Source organism: Muntiacus reevesi, chromosome 1 (assembly GCF_963930625.1).
Source record: "Muntiacus reevesi chromosome 1, mMunRee1.1, whole genome shotgun sequence".
NCBI lineage: Eukaryota > Metazoa > Chordata > Mammalia > Artiodactyla > Cervidae > Muntiacus > Muntiacus reevesi.
In genome coordinates, this window is record NC_089249.1 from 226465914 (window position 1) to 226487324 (window position 21411).

General features: G+C 44.9%; 1 protein-coding gene across 1 annotated transcript in view; it reads right to left on the reverse strand.

Moving 5' to 3' along the window:
* Positions 1-21411, reverse strand: part of SPOCK1 (SPARC (osteonectin), cwcv and kazal like domains proteoglycan 1) — a 564419-nt gene that overhangs the window by 109446 nt on the left and 433562 nt on the right. Inside the window, exon 6 of the mRNA XM_065918592.1 lies at positions 12510-12624. Coding sequence (XP_065774664.1) covers positions 12510-12624 — 115 coding nt within the window. The remainder of the gene's footprint in view (positions 1-12509; positions 12625-21411) is intronic.

Below are 21411 nucleotides of genomic sequence, written 5' to 3' on the forward strand. Positions count from 1 at the left end.
CAGACTGGGGTCCAAGTGCAGATCAGGCCACAGGAATAAGGGGACATGACCCCCCTCTCTCCACGCTATTGTGTGAAGCTCTGAACACCCCCTGCGACTGACCTGGCTTGGAAGAGTCACTTACGTACTAAGATTTGAAGGGATGTAGTCAGAGGTCCCGGAGAAGGCAATGGCACCCCCACTCCAGTATTTTTGCCTTGAAAATCCCATGGACGGAGGAGCCTGGTAGGCGTCAGTCCATGGGTCGCTAAGAGTCGGACACGACTGAGCAACTTCACTTTCACTTTTCACTTTCATGCATTGGAGAAGGAAATGGCAACCAACTCCAGTGTTCTTGCCTGGAGAATCCCAGGGACGGGGGAGCCTGGTGGGCTGTGGGCTATGGGATCACACAGCGTCAGACATGACTGAAGTGACTTAGCAGCAGCAGCAGCAGCAGCAGTCAGGGGTCCAGACCTCTTCAGCCTCAGTAACAATCTCTCAGGGTAGTAGTTCCACAGAATGAGAAGTCCCCATAAAAGGGGCTTTCTTTTTAAACTTGGCTTCAAGTAATGTTTTGAAAGTCATTCTCTTTGGAGTATTACTTGGCCCTGTGCATTGGTACATGATCACAATTCTAATCAAACTACCCATTAGCACTAATATTCTGGTCTTTGACATTCACCTTCTAAGTGTGGTTGCACAGCATGAGTACCCCCTTTGCCTGAGTGGTTTTAGAAGCTGGAGCTAAGCTTAGCATCCCTCACTAGGGCAGAACACAAAGGACTCACTGGGGTGTTAGCCTCACACCACCCCCAACACATGACATGCTAGAAAGAGCCATTCAGGAGATTCACGCTTGGACAAAGCATAGTCAGGCCAAGGATGCCAAAAGAAATGGATACTCCGTAGTACTCCGTAGGATGAAGTTGGGGACAGGGGGAAACAGGCCCATGCAATTGCCTTCTTGAGATTCCCAGGAAGACATGGAATAGAACCGGTCAGCTGCACTGTTCCTTACACAGAGACTTCTTCATGGTGAAGTCAAATATCAAGGACATGCACTACATGACCAGCTAGTGCATGTATCACTGGGAACTCTGAAAACAGCAATGTTTATATTCTACGGACCCATGATCGACCTCATTATCACCTCGGCCCCAATGTCCCAGTGCCTCCACCTCCCAGAACTGCCCCTAAGCCATGCTGAAACTATTTCATTAGCTCACTCTAGGTCTTCAATGATGAGAAGCACAGGCAGAACCTCTACTGTGTAAGGAGATCTACCATCTCTTACCATAAAGTTGCTTCAATTTGGGGGGAGGGACCCTGGGACAAGGAGAGGAATACAAGGTTTCACCCTCATGACATCACTGTGATTGGAAAACCTACAGATCTCTCATCTCTCCTGGTCTCCAGAGACTGAGGAGAGCTGGCTTGTTTTTGTTGTGGCTAAACTCCTAAGCGATCTGAATATCTATTACCATATATTCAAACAACTGCTTACTCTGAGCTTTATCTGGCATCCTTATATGTTCCTCAAGTTAAATAATCAAAGTGACATCCTGCCTCCTTTATGTATAAGTGCTGTTTGAGTTTTTAAACAGAGAACCAGTATCAAAATGATGATGATAACAGCTATATTTTTTAATTCTATTTAATTATGTATTTATTTTTGGCTGCATTGGGTCTTCACTGCTGCACGCAAGCTTTCTCTAGTTGCAATAAGTGGGGGCCACGTTCCAGTTGCAGTGGGCAGGCATCTCTTGTTGTGGGGGCTTCTCTTGTGATCACAGGCTCTAGGGTGCATGGGCTTCGGTAGTTGTGGCACATGGGCTCAGCTGCTCCATGGAATGTGGGAGCTTCCCAAACCAGGAATCAAACCTATGTCTGCTGCACTGGCAGTTGGATTCCAAACCACTGGACCACCAGGGAAGTCCAAAGATATATTTTTTGCATTCCATATCTATAGTCGAAGTTAAGCTCACTGAATTCTCATTGTACCTGTTAGGAAGGTACCGCGCTTTCTTTTCTCACTCCTCTCTGCAAGGCCCAGGTGCCCACTCCAACCCTTGGCTCTAGCAAGGACAAGGACTACCGAGATTTTATGAAGCAGATGGCTTGGTAGCGGGGCAGCCACTTGCTCTCTTTCGATTATAATTTCAATTTGCTTTTGTATTGTAATGCTGTCTTTTCTTCTCACAGCAATAGATAGCAGGGCAACGGAAGAACAGTCGACTTGAGGACAGATTACAAATGAATTTTTATCTTTAAGAAGCTAGGTCAGAAACTTGTGGCTATCAGAAAGCGTAGTGCTGTGGTGAGGAATGAGCCCACGCCAGGATTTTGATAAACTTCAGAGCGCGAAGTGTGCTTGCAGAAAGAAAGAAGAGAAAATGAGCGAGGACATTGATTCTCTCACCTTGGAGAAATCCCATCAGAGAGGGCCGTGGTATCAGTGACAGACTGCATTCTCTGAGCACTGAAAGCATGGGGAAATTTAGTTTAAAATGCATGAATGTACTTTTTTTTTTTCTTTTTCCATAGGAAGTCTGCCCTTTCAATGGACATTCAATTTAGGTTAAGAACACAGTATAACGTGAGAAGAGCACATGTACTAGAAAAGACTTCAAGTCCCTGTTATTTCATTTATTAGCTGGGTGGTCCTAGGCAAGGTACGGAAAAGCTCCAAATTCCAAGTTTTCTCATCAGCAACAGAGAGGGCTTTGTTTGGTTGCTGGAAAAGTTAAACACACACACCAAGGGTTTAATATACACATTAAGCACCTTCTACAGATGATTTCTTACCACAATAAATCTCTCTTTTTCTGCCATTTTATACATTATAATCTATGGTACATATATATAATAGACTACACTTTCAGAGGAATGGAATGGCAACATACTCCAGTATTCTTGCCTGGAGAATTCCATGGACAGAGGAGCCTGGCAGGCCACAGTCCATGGAATCGCAAAGAATCAGACATGACTGAGCGACTAACACTTTCACTTTATCAGAAGAATGAGATGAAGTCAACATTTGACAAATAATTGTTGAGAATCCAGAAAAAAAGTCCTCATGTAAATTCCATTCTAGTCGGGCAAGTCGGACAATAAACAGAATAAACAAATTATCTAATATATTGGATGGTGATAATTGTTTTGTAGAAAAATAACGGAGGGGAGACTTCCCTGGTCATCCAGTGGCTAAGACTCCATACTCACAATTCAGCCCGGGTTCAATCCCTGGTCAGGGAACTAGATCAACTAAGAGTTCGAATGCTGCAACTAAAGATCCTGCATGCTGCAATGAAGATCAAAGATCCTATGTGCCATGACTAAGACCCAGTGCAGCCAAATAATAAATAAATGCATAAAAATAAATATTCAAAAAGGAAGAAGAAAAATAAAGGAGGAAAGAGAGATGGAAGTGCTGAGAAGGCAGCGTTTGTGCAGAGACTGAAGGGTGGCTGGTGAAGGGAGGCGTGTCGATGTCTGGGAAGAATGTCCAGGCTGAGGCAGGAGTGAAATGGCACATCTGAGGGACTCACTGGGACCTGATCAGGGACTCGATCATGCTGGGCCTTGCAGGTCACTGGAAGTATTTTCTTTTTTCCTCTTAACAAGATGGGAAGTCAACGGCGTGTCCTGAACAGGAAAGTATACAATATGACTTCCATTTTACAGAATGTTTCACTCCTAGTTCAAAAGAGAATGTAGGGGCCAGGAAATTAACTCAGAAGCTACTGAAATAAAATATGAGGATGTTTGGGACCACTAGGGTGGCAACCATAGAGGTGGTAAGAGGTACTTATATTCAAAAATCTATTTGAAAGCAGACTCAAATGATGATTATATGTGGCATGTGGGAGAAAGAAGTTTTGGATTTTGGTTTTACTTCAGCAGATTTAACTATGGAGATGACAGTAATTAAGGTGGCAAATACAATATAGGAAGAAGGGACAGATATAGGGGAGATCGGGAGTTACATTTTGGACATGTTAAGTCTGATATGCTTAGGAGCATTCAGACAGAAATGCAGAACAGTCATCACATAGTCTGGAGTTCAAGGGAGCAGAGTTGGCAGACTCTGGAAAGAGAGAGGGGTGGTGATGGGGAGGGCCTTGGGCAGAGGGAGAGAGAGATGTGACCTTCCATGAAAACATATCTACGATACAAAAAAAAAAAAAAATGCAGGACACAAAACATTGTGTAGAATATGATCCTGGTTTTTGGATGAGTACTATTTTAAAGGGGCTTCTCTGGTGGCTCAGTGGTAAAGGACCTGCCTGTAATGCAGGGAACCCAGGTTCGATCCGTGGGTCCACAAGATCCTCTGTAGAAGGAACCAGCAACCCACTCCAGTATTCTTGCCTGGGAAATCCCATAGTCAGAGGAGCCTGGTGGGCTAAAATCCAAGGGATTGCAAAAGAGCTGGACATGACTCAGTGATTTAATAACAACAACAAACAGTCTTAAAAGTATATTGAGTGAAGTCACTCAGTCGTGTCTGACTCTTTGCGATCCCATGGACTATAGTCTACAAGGCTCCTCCCTCCATGGGATTCTCCAGGCAAGAATATTGGAGTGGGCTGCCATTTCCTTCTCCAGAGGATCTTCCTGACTCAGGGATCAAACCCGGGTCTCCTGCATTGCAGGCAGACGCTTTAACCTCTGAGCCACCAGGGAAGCCCAAAAGTATATTAGATGTTTACAAAACAAACATCTTTATGTTTCTAAAAATATAATTGGAAGCCTATGAAGAGAAAGCTAATAGAACTGGGAATATGGGCCACTTTCGCCATAATATTTGGATTTTATATAAGAATGGGTATTAATTTATAAATAAAAAATTATGGCAGAAGAGAGCTGTCTGAGTGAACTATCAAAGACATTAATTTCTAGCACAAGCCTTTATCTCCTTCTCTGGTCTCTGGCTATGACTTTGGCCACCCTGCCCTAGTCTACCCTCCTGTGTCTTTTCGCCTGCAGTCTTTCCCCAGTCAGTTGCAACCAAGAAAGCTTCAGAATAACCAGGAGAACCTGTGGTATACTTTCCAAGAGCCAAACTCACAGAAGAAGAATCTGAGTTCAAAGCCAAAGGCAGTATTTACCTCTAGAGTCCTGACAAGTACGTTTTTCTTCTTGGATGCAGTTGCCAATTTCATTCTCAAGCTTCTTTTTGTTTTTTTTTTAAAAAGGTCATGGCATTTATAATAACAAGGCTCTAAAAATTAAATGTACCTTTACATGTTTAATTTCTGGCCATAATGTAGTACTGAATAATAAGTGAGTGGACTTGAATGGTTATGGAAAAGGTTAACAGAAACTGCTTTTAAACTGCAAGTTTGCAAGCCTGGGGCCTTCACCCTGTTACACAATAGGCATTAAAGAAAAATGTTCTTCCCTGGATGCAAAGATAAATCTTCATTTTTGCTGGGAGCCTCAGCAGCAGGATGCTTTTAGGATTTTTCCATTGAGACATCACAGCGAGGAAGAACTCTTCATCCCGTCTCTTTGGCACCACCTCCTGTTCCCGTTTAAACACATTTCCCCAACTTGACTTGTGATAAGTAATGGAATTAGACAGCCGTCTGTCAACCCAGGACTTTTTTTCCCCCAGAATCCAGCCCTTGGGTTGAAATCACCATTTGAGAAGAGAAAATCATTGTAGACTATTTTTCTACTGTTCCAAATAGCTCAGCTGGAGGGAAGTTGTTATTTCCTCTTTAGCATGCCGTGCTGGAAGGATCTGTGGAATGAAACATGGCCCCACGCTGCCCCCAACTCCCAGCAAGGTCAGGCCAGGAAACGCTGACAGCCTCAGAGCTTTCTCTAGAACTCCTGAGGCCAACTGGCTGGACCCACATCCCCGTTCCAAAAACTAACCTGGTTTGGTAACACCGAATTCTCTTAACTTTAGTGTGTATGTAAAGCTTTTGCAATCTAGAAAAATGGTACTGATGAACCTATTTGCAGGGCAGGAACAGTGACGCATAAACAGAGAATGGACTTGTGGACACAGATGAGGAAAGAGAGGGTGGGATGAATTGAGAGAGAAACACTAGCATATATACACTACCATGTGTAAAATAGACAACTAATGGGAAGCTGCTGTATATAGCACAGGGAGCTCGGCTCAGTGCTCTGTGATGACCTAGGGGGTGAAATGAGTTGGGTGGGGGGTGCGGGTGGAAGGGAGGTTCAAGAGGAAGGGGACATGTATATACTTATAGCTGATTCACATTATTGTATAGCAAAAACTAACACAACATTTTTAAGCAGTTATACTCCAATTAGAAAATAACATAGAGAAAAATTAAAAACAAAAATAGCTAACCTGTGACAACAGAAGCAAAGAAGGAGCTGGCTTTAGAGATAGTGCTATTTTCTCAACTTCCTCCTCCAAAGGTTGGGGGTGGGGTGGAAGAGAGTCTACAGAATGCCTTCCAAACCCGGCTGCTTGTGGGAACTGCTTGTGCAGCGACATTCTTTGCCTGATGGTTCACACTTCAAGATTCAGGCAAGTGACATCAGACCCCGGAGAAATAACTAACTCCTGCCAAACACAGCTATAGACCCTCAGCCGTCTTCAGGCTGAGGCCTTGGCTGGCTGTCACCAAAGCAAGCACACACGGCGGGGAGAGAAGGGAGGACAGAGGTACAGCCCACAGAGGGAGTGAAGAGGCCCAGGCTCCGACCCCACCCACACCGATCCACCCTCTGAGCTGAGGAGAGACGCTTCCTCTCTGGAGACTCCCAGTTTCCTCATGCATTCAATGGAAACTGAACAATGGTTGCTGGTGCCAAAACTCTCTTCCTGCAAATGTGATCTGAGGTGGCAAAGCATAAAAATGGAGTCATTTTAGGGGAGGTCGGAAGGCCCCAGCCACTCGGCTTTCCCTGGTCCCTGTGTGGAAACCTGAGGCACTTTCGAGGAACACCAGGGTCCCCTCAAGATGGTGTGAAGGAAGTTAGGGGAGATCTTTCCTGCCCAGATACCTACAACTATGAAATGTTCATCTCAGCCAGGAGGGAGCTCTGAGTCCCTCCTCCAGAGAGAACGAGGCTGTGGAGCCCAGGCCAGGGGAAAGGGCTGTCTCGGTGACGAGGGGAGGGATGGAGTCAGGGTGGGGACAGGAGCAGATGTGGAAGGGGGCTAGTTTAAAAAAAAATGTATCTTCAAGACTGTAAGTGTAAGAGTTAAGGCTATTTTAGCCTTAAAATTTCAGCCACTGTAAAAAAAAAAATCAAGAAATGAGTGTTTCAGATATTCCTCATATTCTTCACTGAAAACTGAAGAAAAAGCAGCAAAACTCAGAACTACAGTTTTAACATTAGATGTGAGAGGCAACTTCCTAGCTGGGCTGGCTATTGGGTGCCAGAAAATACTGATAGCATGTAGGGCCCTGTGGGGCTCCTGGGCACAGGTCTTTCTGTGTCTCCTATTTCTCTGATTATAGGAAGCAGCCTTCATTCAGCCTCCATAACCTTCCCTGAGTTCCAATGGGCAGATTCAAGCAATAAAGTTAATTAGACAGGAGGTGATGAAAGACCAGGGAGAAACAGTCAAGAGCAACCCTGGGGCAAGGTCCTGTTTCCTCATCAATGGATAGACAAAATCTACCGAGCTGTTGTGCAGATACTGAAACCCCCTCCAAGTGGGAGAAGTTGATGATTACCGATGGTATCCTGCCCACAACCATGTAGACCCCAGACAAGCTGGGCCTGAAGGTTGATGATGCTGACTCCTACTTACCCCACCACCAATCCATCAAAAGAATGTCCACTAGCTGATCAAGCCCTGTTTGAACAATTACTATAAAACTTCTCACTATCTTCTTCAAATTGGGACACACCATTTTGAGAGTATTAGCCAGCTGTGACCCCCTCTGCCTGGCAAAGCAATAAAGCTATTCTTTTCTACTTCACCCAAAAGTCTGTCTCCAGGATTCAATTTTGCAACCATGTACAGAGAAGTTGAGCGTTCGGCATCAATACCAGAAAAGACAGGGGAAGGATCTTTCCTGAGAAACTCTTAGAGATGGTACAGAAACCCAGGCTTAATGTGTGAATTTCAATCTCATCTCCCTCATTTTAATTTTTCCCTTCCTATGGACAGTCATTACCCCATACTCCTGAGGTTGGTTTGGCATCATAGAGATGAGAGATAAAGCAATTAAATAACTTGGCCAAGGTCATGAGGCAACTGAGAAATGTGAAAGGAAATATGTAGAGGTACTAAAGGATGACTCCACCTTCTACCATCCCCTCAGGGGCCACATCAAAGAAGAGATGCCAGAAAAAACAAAGAGAGAACACAAAACTCAACCATTTGTTTTTGACTTCCTAAAAACATTCTTGAAACAAAATCCGATCAGACAAGACACTTTTGACTTGCAAGAATGGGTTTGCTGTAATTCAAACAGCCAAAGGCTGGAAGAGGCACAGCAAAATCAGAAAGAGAGTGAGTTAGATCCTGGTCTCGCAAACCTTGGATGTTCACACCCAGTACTGGTCACAAGTAGTGGGGTTGCAAGAGGTCATATTTAGGGAAGGAGAAGCACAGGCAGAGACTGCTGCGTCCCCAGGAAAGTTCTGCTCACCACAGCACTTTACTGTCTCCAAAGTCACCTCTGGGTCCTAGGCAGGAAGAGGTGATCCTGAAACCCTTGGCAGCTGGAACTCTACAACAAAGAGCTCCTGTGTCTTGCTACTAATGAAGCCCATTCTGAAACCAGTCTTGTAAAGATGTCTTCTGCATGGAAGAGAAATGGTTGCCGGGCAGATTCGAGGAGAGATGCCTTGAGAGAACAAACCCATCATAGGCTTTCTTGACATCAGAAGGTCATATAAGGACATCCTCAAGCTTTGTGTGGCCCTGAAAGGGGCCAAGGAGGGGTGGTGAGAGGATGAGTGAACCAAAAAGTGTAGGACTTAGAAGAAAGAGGACTCAGTGTGACTTTAATGAACATTTGTAACAGATGTCACAGAGAAGTTCTCAGAACATCTCTCCTTGGCTACACCGAGGGTGAGCATTGCTGGACAACTAATTAAAAATTGCAAAACCCCAGAGAGGTAGATGCCAAAGAAAGAGACACACCAGGAACTACCTCACATCCATATGGTCGCTCATAAGCCCCCATCCCAATCCTACTTTCTAGAGTTGAGACACAATCCCCAAATAATAGAATTTACCTGGAAATGACTACACTAATGTTTATATTACCAGAAGAAACCAAGGTTCAAAACAGAGGGGAGGTTAAAAATAAAGTATCATTAACAACAATAATGTCACATTTTTTATACACCTGTATTTGTGAGATGATGAAATGTCATTTCTGTAATAGGCACAGACACAAAAGTGCTCCTGACATGGTTCAGAGCCACAAAGTATCTCATGGACAGAGTGGCCTATGAATGCCACTCCCACCGCATGGAGTTTCAGAAAGGGGCAGCTACAGGTTAAGGAAGGTGGGTAGATGGGCATGCCCCTCCACCCTCCACCTTGACAGCCAAATGACCAAATGAAAGCTGCCCTTCATTTCACCTCTGACCCCTCTTGAGCATCCATTCCTTCTTTTTTTTTTAAAATTTATTTTAGTTGGAGGCTAATTTCTTTACAATATTGTAGTGGTTTTCAACCTAGATGTTCATCAACAGGCGAATGGATAAGAAAGCTGTGGTATATATACACAGTGGAATATTACTCAGCCATTAAAAAGAATACATTTGAATCTGTTCTAATGAGGTGGATGAAACGGCAGCCTTTTATACAGAGTGAAGTAAGTCAGAAAGAAAAACACCAATACAGTATACTAACACATATATATGGAATTTAGAAAGATGGTAGTGATAACCCTATATTCAAAACAGCAAAAAAAACACAGATATATAGAACAGACTTTTGGACTCTATGGGAGAAGGCGAGGGTGGGATGATCTGAGAGAATAGTATTGAAACATGTATATTATCAAGTGTGAAATAGATTGCCAGTCCCGGTTGGATGCATGAGACAAGTGCTCGGGGCTGGTGCACCGGGGTGACCCAGAGGGATGGGATGGGGAGGGAGGGGGGAGGGGGGCTCAGGATGGGGAACACATGTAAACCCATGGCTGATTCATGTTCATGTATGGCAAAAACAATTCCCTCTTCTTTATCCCAGTTGCCACAACCTCAGTTCAGTGCTCACTGCCTACCACAAGCTATTATGAGAGCTACATGGAAAGAATCGTGAACTCAAAGGAAAAAGTCAGCCTTCCCTTGGCTGATTCTGCTCCAGGTAGAATATTCTTCATTTAAATGTTTCATTTCACATAATGATCCTGGAGCTCTATCAGTGCCCTCACTGCCCGTAATATGCCCTTGTCCTCCAGGGAAACACAGATCAAATCTGTATTAAATAGTTAAGCACCCTATCCTAATAGAGGATTATACTCTCCTGCATTAAAATATTGTTGGATATGTACTAAATTAACTACAGATGTTCTGTCTTATCACCAGTAGGTAGTTCCTACTTTCCTGCATGCTTATATAAAATATTTGCTTTAAGTCACAGCATAAATTGGGTCTCTGACCAAGAAGGGCAATCTCAGAGCCTTATTGTAAGAACTGTGCCCAGTTAGTACAAGTAACAGATGCCTTTCTTGCTACAGGCTTCAAAGGTGATATTTCTTAGACAATAGCTAAACGATACTAGACGCTCAGAGGGCAGTTCCCAGACCCTGACGACTTCATTAAAGCAAACTGTTGACCCAAGGGTCAGTGGAACAAAAAATAATTATACAAGACTACAGGAACTAATGAAGGATATATAATTTTGATCATTGGTTTTAGAATATTGCTGGTATTATATTTTATGGTTCTCTTTTCTGATATCATATAATAAAATCCTTATGCTTTCTTCCTGACCTATTCTCACTATTAACCTAATGGTTACTTTTACAAACATTTGGAAATGAAATACTTTCAAGTGGTAATCTTGTTCTCACCAGCCTCTCAGAATTCTATTTTTAATGCCAATGCAGTTACTTGCATAGGTTTGATAAGACTTTGTTCCAATTTTCACTAGTAAGTGGCTGAACAAATAAGTGGCACACCCAAGGCCATACCTGGCGAGTCATACTTGAGAACGAATCTCATTTAATCAGATGTGACAAGCCCACCATGAAGCAACAAGGGTTGTACTTTGTTTAAAGAACTACAAAGCCTTCTCACAGAAAACTATAGGCAAATCACAGAAATGACTTCCTTGCATCGGTTTCCTTGTCTCAGAACAGAAAAGTAAATAACAGCAATAAAGAATATATTTGAAATAAGAGGTTATGGAGACTTCCTAAGAAGGGTCTTAACACATCTCAAAACAGAAGTTAATCTTATGGATTTTGCCGCTTACCACACAGGGCTTTGGGTTTTCTGACCAAAGTTCAAGGAGGCTTATATAGATTAGTTAACATTTCTTCCTGGAGTTCTACAAATGATCAGGTCAAAATGCAATGAGATCAGCTTTTTGGTAACTAAGAGTAATCTACGGAGATGATTTGTGACCCCAATATTTCACGGTTTACAATGTCCTTCTACATCCTGGGTTAAACTTCCCCAAAAACCTTGTAACACAATATTCCCTTGGTTACCATGAACAAATTTACACTTCAGCATCTTCATCTCTGTGCCTTGGTGAAGACAGGACAGCTTAGGAAGAGGCAAGTGGATAAACACTCACATCCAATTCATCTTCCTCCATTACAAATAGCTTCGGGCTTTAGAATACACGTGTGTGCAGGCATGCATGCACTCACACACAGATGTCCAACATTGTTCATGCTACAGCCAGCTACAGCTGAGAAAGCCCAGCTCCACAGAAGGCAAGCTTCTATCTAGGTTTCATTACAGAAGGCTTTTAAGGGACTGAGCCCAGTGGGACAACATTAATTTCTACATCATGAAAACATTCAGATAGGCCCGACTTTTCCCGCCCCTCTCAACCGTGGAAGGGAACCACAGCCCCTGGGAAGTTATTCTCCTTCCATCCATCCCTTGGCTCTGTGCCACATGCCCAGCAGAATATATTCATAGAGAAATGCTTTTGCCAGTAGTTGAGGGCCTACTGTTCACCGTCATGACATCTCTGCAGTCTATGTTTTGAAATCTGGCTTTCAGAAGTTCAAAGGATTTAGAGATGAGAGTTCAAGGAAGACCAAGGCGCACCCAGGGCAGGCCTGGTCTTAACGCTGAAACCCTGCCCTTCCTACACCATAGCCAATTTGACCTCTAGAAAGAACCTAATGCGTATTTTGGTCTTACAGAATTATTTTCAAAGACGCCCAGATCTTTTTCTATCAAATGGAGGTTGAAGGTGGTTCAATTTGGAGTTCTTAAATGAAACTGGAGTACTTGCCAAGCACACCCATCTCGCCAGCCCAAACTAGATCGGCTCTGTTAAAGGCTGGCTTCCTGGCATCTGGGGCAGCCGTTGGCCACATCAGGCCACGCTGACCACCCAGTCCCCCTTCAGCGTGATGTCCACTCACCATTCTTTTCTGCCTTGTGTTTTGGCGGCTCGGCCTCTGGGAGACATGGACACGGCCCATCACAGAGGGTGGTGAGACTTTTGCCAGTAGAACAAGCATGGAACTCCAACTTGCACTGCAAAAGACAGACAGAACAAGCCATAAGAACACTGCCAGGTAGACCCCTCCTAGGCCTCCTTGGGAAACAGCCGGTGCCCTTCTAAACATGATTAGGCTCACAGAAGCAGAGACAAAGCAAAGGGGAGTTCATCTCTGTTAAAGGTCTCAATGATAGAACGTTAACTAAGAAATGGCTTTTTATGTTTTCCCAACTGCATAAGATAAACGACTAAAAACATTGCACGGGGAGGCTTACTTTTAATAAGTGGTAAATTCAACCATAACTGTCTATGCGAGTATCAGGATGAAATTTAACACCTGGTCCACAAACACAGAGGGCTGAAGGCTGCTCCGCCATGTCCCCTTACACCCACTGCGGAGGCTCTGTCTGTGTAGCAAGCCTAGACCCACTCAGTTGCTCAGGGAGCAGGGAGGAATAGTATCAGTCTACTTAGTAAGTCTGGATGCTGTATGTGAGGCCTAGCCCTTTCCCCTGGGAGCAACTGAGGAGCGATGCTTTTGCTTCAACCATCCAAAACCTAAGTTTGACACAGTCTTTCCCCCAGAAGACACCTGTGGCTGTCTAGCCTAGGACTGGGTGGAAACACCCACGGTATTCCAGGATTCAAAACTGGAAGACCCAAACACATACATTCTCTTGGCAATCCCTTCATCTGTAGCAATGGGAGTATTTTGGCCACTCTCTGCCAGCTGTTTACTCTTAAGTCTCAACTGATTCAGAACAAGAGGATAGAAGGATATCATTTACAGAGGTAGAAGACCACAACAATTAACAGCATTTTATTATCTCTACATTATGGTTTAAAAAAAGGAGACTCAGATGCTAAATAACTTGTGAAAGATCATGACATTCACAACCGAGGATTCCAAACCCTGTCTGACTGACTCCAGGGCCAAGCACGTTAACAGTCCCCATCACTGTATCTGTCACGTGAAGGGCCCGAGAGAACAGACAGTCTGCACTGCACTCCATGTGTGGTTAATTAAGCAACTGTCCTAGGGGCCTGGGTCTCAGCTGTCTAAGGGTTTCCTCCCTTTTTCACCTGTAAAATTCTCTAGATCAAGGCAGTATATAATCAGTCTTTGCAAAGGCCCACGGGCCCAGAACCACGTTGGTATCTGCTGCAGGTTCAAAGGAAGGGGAGGTAGGCACAGGGGATGGAGCACCCACTGTGCGTGTAGCGCTTATCAGGAGCCACGGGGAATCTTTTAAAGGGAAGAAAAGAGGAGATATGGTCCTTGCCCTTGGACAACGCAAATGCATACCTTTCAAAAGGCCACCAGTGTTTGCCTAGCAACACACGAGTGCAGATGAACCCTGGCTCCTTGTGAGCGGATGGGCTGTTCAGTCCCCACACCGATTACACACCAAGGGAAGGAGAGAGGGTTTCAATTTGCACACATTGGAGTCACTCTCGTGTAACTCCTCCTGTCCCCCACACAGTCACCTGAGACCCTGCAGAGAAAGCGCAATGGACAAGCCAACAGGGGCAGGCTTCCTCTCAATGCAAGGCTTCCTTCTGTGCACATTGCTGGGTGTTTGGTACATGCCCGGTTTGGTGGCAGGCATGTTAGGGGCCATGTGAAAAGAAGCCATGACCCAGGCCACAAATGTCAACTGACAATGAAGAAGCAAAACACGAGCACAGAAAAGGAGCAAAAAATGAGCAACCTTATAGGGCCAGGTAGACGTGACTATAAGGGAAGGAGGAATATATGTGTGTGTAGGGATGCGGTACTAAAGAGCCTCCAGGTATGGGATGTGCCTACAGGTGGTCCAAATGGACAGAAGGGGTGCCAGGAGGAACACTGTAAGTTGGCAGGTGGGTTCCCAGGGTGAGAAGCTTCTTTGTAACTAGCACAGCCTGTGTGCATACGCCAGGGCTAGAGGTGAAGACCAGGCTTCCCTGGTGGCCCAGCAGTAAAGAATCCACTGCAGTGCAGGAGCCATAGGAGACACAGGTTCCATTCCTGGGTCAGGAAGATCCCCCAGAGGAAGGCATGGCAACCCACTCCACTATTCTCACTTGGAGAATCTCATGGATGGAGAAGCCTGCTGGGCTCCCATCCATAAGGTCGCAAAGAGTCGGACACGATTGCAGAGTCTTAGCACAGCACTGAGGTGGAGACCACTATGGGCAGCTCTACTTTCTGCTCCTCCCCTGGGCAAGCTCCCTGTAACAAGCCTCAGGTTCAGGCTAGGGATTCTCATACTACTTCTCAACAGAATCCCTAAAGCTAATTTAGAGGAACAAATACATTTTTTACATGTAAATTTATAAAGTCAGAAGTAGTACAGTGACTCGCTCCAGAGCCTTATCATACTGTGACTGCAACTGCCTGCTTGTGCCTATGATGGATGGTAATCCTCTTCCTAAACATTCTCTGGCCTTCCCAAAAGACAAACCTATACTTTGCTCAGTGCCTTATGTCATGAAAGCTGATGGGGATAGCATCAACTGTCCATTAAAGCTCCATGGTGACAGCGGTCCTAGCCATATGACTGTCTTTGGCCAGTGGATTGTGAGTAAGGAATGAGATTTCCCAGCTGGCACTTGTGGTAAAGAACCCCTGCCAATGTAAGAAACACAAGAGTCTCAGGTTCAATCCATTGGTCGGGAAGATCCCCTGGAGAAGGGCATGGCAACTCATTCCAGTATTCTTGCCTGGAGAATCCTATGAACAGAGAAACCTGGAGGGTTACAGTCCATAGAGTTGCAAAGAGTTGGACACGACTGAAACGACTTAGCACACATACACAAGCCAGGTTTGAGCAACAAAGAACCACTGCTTGGTTTCACCTCCTGCTATTTCCATCTATTATGGAAATAGCACATGCCCCATAAGGGCTGCTCCTTCGGTCTGGGACCCAGACAGCAGAGGACATGGAACAGAGCTGCAGCTAATCCACAGCTCATACACAACACGAACAAGGAACTAATGCTTGCTGTCAGAAGCCACTAGTATTTGGGAATCACTCATATAATTTATCAAAAGGTGACTTTCCACTAGACCCTAAAGTATATAATGACAGGGGAAAGTCTTAGTCACAGTCTTATCCCTGACTTGATATGATGAAACATATATAGCCCAGGCACATGGCAGGCGTGCAGTAAATAGCTGCTGAATGACAAAGGCAGTTGGAAAGGGGGGTCTGGTTCGCTCTGTAGCTCTAAAGCTCTGTTCCAGCCACCAGGAGTCACCAATCAGCCTGCACAAGGAGTGCAGGTACCGGAGCTCAGCATCCAAGGTGCTTGTCATGAACCATCACTGACCTTCCATGCTTCTGTCCTCTTTCTGAGCTCCACACTTAACGCTCTGCCTTTCAGCCCCCCCGGTCATGCTAGTCCATCACTGGAGTCGGAATCCATCTGCTTCCCAGATACCCAGAACAACTGCCCCTCAATATAGCCTCAGCGGGCCCAGGGGCTCCAGCACACTGCGATTCCAGCACCACGGGGCTTCCATCGCAGGCCCCGGCATCCTCGCCTCCACAGCCGCCCAGAGTCTCAGCGTGTGCAGGCAGCCGGGTCTCTTCCCTGACTCCAGGAAGGGGACACCAGAGAAAACAATATTTATCTGCAGTGGTGAAAATGCATGCTTCAAGGACACAGATCTGCCTTTTATCTTCCAGAACAATATGTGGCATTTAAATGAAGCTCAAAAGGCTATAATTTCATTTTTTTATAAAGCTCGAAATGTGCTATTTAGAGATATGCAATGTATGTGGTAAAAGCTACTTTAAAGAAGCGGGGGTGTTGACAGATACCATCAGGACAGGGGTTCCCTCCAGGGAGGAGGCCGAGAACGGCATCAGACAGGAGCCCACAGCAGCCTCGTGAACACTGGGAATGGTTTATTTCATAAGCTGGGTGTTGGATTTTAAGGCTTTTTTAGTAGGCATGGCAACATATAAATAATACATACATGTCTATATGTCAAGTACATTATGATAAAATATAAAACACAGTTTATAGACTTCTATCAAGGTAATGACCAACTATAACCATGTCTCTGGAGGAAGCTGGTTAGGAGGAGGAGGTGAAAGCACGTGTGTGGTGATGCCCCCCAGGGATTATCTCTAGGCAGGGACATCCTGTGGCCTGTAAGACAGGCACCTCACTCATGCTCCCTCCCTGCAGCTCCTCTCCAAGTCACAGCCCTGGAGGTACCCACCAGTCACTTACCTTGTCCCCTCTCCCCCAGGTCTTTATTATGGAAGAAAAGATATAGAAGCCAGAAGGTGATCATTGTGCCAGCTTTACCCAGGGAGAATACAAAACCTTCACAGCCCAGGGCTTCCCATTAGACTGCACTGTGCACCATACCTGGGACCTTCACTCCTCCACTCCCTCTTCCAGCCAAGAGACCTAGGAAAGTTCTGGTCCACAGACCACCAATCACAGGCAGAGACAAAATGGGGACGGGGGTGGACCAGGCAGAAGCATCCTGGGTCTGTGCACACAGAGATTCTAGAGACACAAGGTAGGTATATACCAGCCCTTGAGTATAGACCTGCCAAGAGAATGGGAGTGAGGAGGAACAAAGGCACATTACTTGGCCAATACAGGGATTCTGCTCCTGGCTGTAAAGATGAACCTGATCCAAGAGATGCCAGGCTCCAACACACCAGGAAATGTGCGATGTTCCTGGGAAAGGGGCAGTGGGAACAGAAAGCCAGGGAATGGAAGGATCTTCCTGCGGGTATGTGGGAAGGGAGAAATAAATGTCCTCCAACAACACAGGGACATCACTAGCTCCTGCCCCACCTCAGGATCACATAGCAAGTCTCAGCACTCCCACACCTTCCGCCTCACAGTGTTCTCCCAAGCAGGAGTCGAAAACTGGCAAAATTATGGATGATGGATGGTGCTTTCTCAGCAGTATGGACGTGCTCAGGAAGCTTGGGCCCACGTCTTCCATATGTGCCTTGCAGGTCCAGAGGATCCAGGCAGCCAGCCATGTCCCATCCCATCCCACCTCAGATGGGCTGTTGTCCTGCTTCAAAACGGGATCTGCAGAGCTCCAAGTTAAACAGGGTGGGCTGTGAGTCTACCGCTTAGAGTCTGCAGCCTGAAGGTGGCTTCTATTAATAAAAACAAACTGAAAAATGACATTCTTGGAAAGTGACACCCATAATTCCTCATTTTAGGGAAAATAATTTTAGAGTTGGAGGAGATAAGAGGAACAGACAGGTATAAATAAAGTATATGGAGTGGAGAGCAACTTAGTCAATCCAAGTTCACAAAGAGCTGAAGACAGAGGGGCTCTCTGGAGCTTGTCCATCACACGGGGAAAGAACACAGCTTAGTAAATGCAGAGTGACCACCAGAAGGTCACCAGAGCCCAGCTGGGAGAACCTTCCCAGTCCTGGCCAACACTGGGAGCTGGTCTGAGCAGAGAGGACTCACGACTCTCCCTCTGAGGGGTAAAGCTTCATACCTAGTACTGCGGGTTGAATTACATCCCTTATGTTGGTCCCTCATGTTGGACTCCTAAACCCTAGTATCTTACAGTGTGGCTTATTTAGAAATACATGACAGAGATAATCACAGTTAAAATGCAGTCATTAGAGTGGACTCTAATCCAATATGACTGGCATGCTTAGAAGAAGGGGAAATTGGACACACACAGAGGAAAGATGATGTGAGGAGTCATGCAGGGAAAGGGGGCTATCCACAAGAAATGAATGAGGCTGCCAGAAGCTAGAAGAAGCAAGAGACAGCTTCTCCCTGGCAGCCACAGAAGGAACCAACCTTGCTCACACCTTCATTTCAGACCTACACCTCTGGGACCGTGAGATGATAAACTTCTGTTGTGTAAGCCACCCGACTTGTGGCACTTCATTACAGCAGCTCTCATAAACTAATACACCTTCCATCCAGATTTTTAAAAAGAGTCCTTACAGGATGGATCACCTTGTCTTAGGCTCAGAAAGTGCAGAGCTTGTGCCAAGATGGCTCAAATCTCCTAAAAAGAAAGAAAGAAAAACATGGACTAGCAGCCTCAGGATATGGGGCAGTTGGACATAAAGAACTTGGCCAATGTATCAGCTGAGACTTGGGCCTAGAAAAGAGGAAATATGAAAAATTCATGGCTTTATATTTATTTCATGATAAAGCAGCTAAGTAAGTCATCAGCCTTAACTATTGAAAGAAGCAGAGTCAAAGACATGGGAAATAATTAAGGACTTTAATCAGAGTAGCAGAACCCATATTTCTATGAACACAAACAAAAAAAATAAATACAAACCCCAGAAGCTTCGAGACCCCTTGACTTGGTAGAACACAAATGTCTTTTTCATTCATCACAGTAAAAGAGAAGACGGAAGAAGAGCCAGAGATTTTCACAAATGGTCAGAAATATTCAAAATGTTGACCTACTTAAAAACAAACGTGCTAGCAGATTTCCTAACCAATCTTCCTTTCCATTTTACATAACACACCAAAACGTCGGAATGAGTGAATGTTATCCCGCAAATGGCCAGTAAATCTCTCTCCTCTGTGATGAGTAAAGCAAAACTAATAACCTCTCTCTGGTTCACTGCTCACGCAGGCCTCTGCCAGGCACATTCTCCACCACACCACACTCTTCTTGTTGCCTCACCCGCTTTGGGTATTATTTTTAACATTTTATTTAAATTGCTTTCTCTACTGTATTTCATCAACCTCTCATCTATTTTTAAACCAGACTGTTGACAGTTCACAGTTGACAATTTTGTTCACAGTTGATGAATTCTGATTTGTTTTTATTCCCCCAAAATCATGTCAAGGAAGTGGGGGCGGATAATCTTCCAGCTCTGCTGGCTTTTGTAACTGGGCGCCAAGAAAAAGGCAGCTGATGGCACATGTTATCCCAGGGTCAAGAAACAGCCATCCTCTCTGCCCAGGATGGGAATGTTTCTGGTCACCTGGATGGAACAGCAAGAAATGAGAGGGAGGGGCTCTGATCTCATACCAATTGGAACTTTACCAATCATGTGTGCATGTGTGTGTGCCTTCTTGCATACCACAAATTCCCGTCATTGCCTATGGGGAGTCAGGGTCCACTCTAGGCTCTGAACCAATGGGACAAATGGCCTGTCCTCATGATGTTTACGGGGCAGGTATGACGAGGGCTATGGAGGATACACAACAGAGAGGAAGAGATAGACAGTAGCTGGGAGGGGATGGTACATTATATGGGTGACCGGGAAATCAAGCCAGATGACACCTGGGCAGGGAACAGAATAAAGTGTGCCATGTGGCTATTGTGGAAAAGGGGTTTTAGGCAAAGGGGAGTGCAAAGGTCCTGAGGAGGAAGAGGCTGACAGCTCTTGAGAAACAGCCAGGAAGACAGTGAAACTGGAGAGGCGTGAACAAGGCCAAAATAGCAGGAACCAGCTCCACTGGGCTGATGGCGGGCCTCCGCGAGAGTGCCTCTGTGTGCAGGACTCAGCCTGCAGATCTCACTCTGTCTCTGTCTCCTTCTCTCACATACACACCCACCCACACACATATACACTCACTATAACACACTCTCTCATACACACTTTTCTTTTCTGAACTGAGTTCCAAAGAAGGCAGAACCTGAAACTTTCAAACCATGTTGCTAAAAATACGAAAGAAAAGCTCTTCTTTACAGAAGAATGCCAGCTAAATAAATTTAGAAGGAATGCTGGAATTAGCAAATAATCATTTTGCAACCCTCCCCCCCCCTTCCAGTGTAATAATTGAGTCAGGAAGGAATCATTTGATGTTTGCTAAAAATATTGGGTGAAAGTCTCTGGGGATATGACATTCACACAGTCTCCAAGTGTCACCCCACAGAATACTCAATTACAAATGTACATTTTTCAATAAACATTTGGCAGCTACCTCCTAACAAAGGGACCAAGGGACCAATTTAGTGCCACTAGGAGTGGGACCACCTGGCATACATCTCCTGAAGTGCCTCAAAAGGAAACAATAACAGTGCCTTTGAAGTTTCAGTGCCAACAAACGCCTAACTTGAATCTATTCATTAGAAACCAAGTCTAAAATTGAGGACATTTTATAAGACAACTGCCTAAATGCTCAAAAAAATTAAACAAACAAAAAACCCCTGGAGTAGGTCCTTGTTCTAGAAGAAATTAAACAGATGAAACAAAGGCAGTAAGTGAGACTTGATTGGCTCTTGAATAATAATAATTATACAAAGCTATAAAAGGCATCCTGGGACAATGCTGTGATTGTAATGTGGATTATATGTTAGGTGATGCTGAACTATTGCTCTCGTAGGTGTAATAATACCTACCAACGTGCTCATATAGGAGAATGCCTGTTTATTTTCTTATGGGTGAGATGTCACAGTCTCTACATAGTGCTTCTAAGTGGTCCAGAGGAAAACTGTGCATGTGTGAAAAGGAAGAGAGGAAATGGGGCAAAATGTTAATAACTGTCCAACCTTGGCGAAGTGAAGTAAAGGAGAGTGAAAAAGTTGGCTTAAAGCTCAACATTCAGAAAACTAAGATCATGGCATCTGGTCCCCTCACCTCATGGGAAATAGATGGGGAAACAGTGGAAACAATGTCAGACTTAATTTTAGGGGGCTCCAAAATCACTGCAAATGGTGACTGTGGCCATGAAATTAAAAGGCGATTACTCCTTGGAAGGAAAGTTATGACCAACCTAGATAGCATATTAAAAAGCAGAGACATTACTTTGCCAACAAAGGTCTGTCTAGTCAAGGCTATGATTTTTCCAGTAGTCATGTATGGATGTGAGAGTTGGACTATAAAGAAAGCTGAGTGCCGAAGAATTGA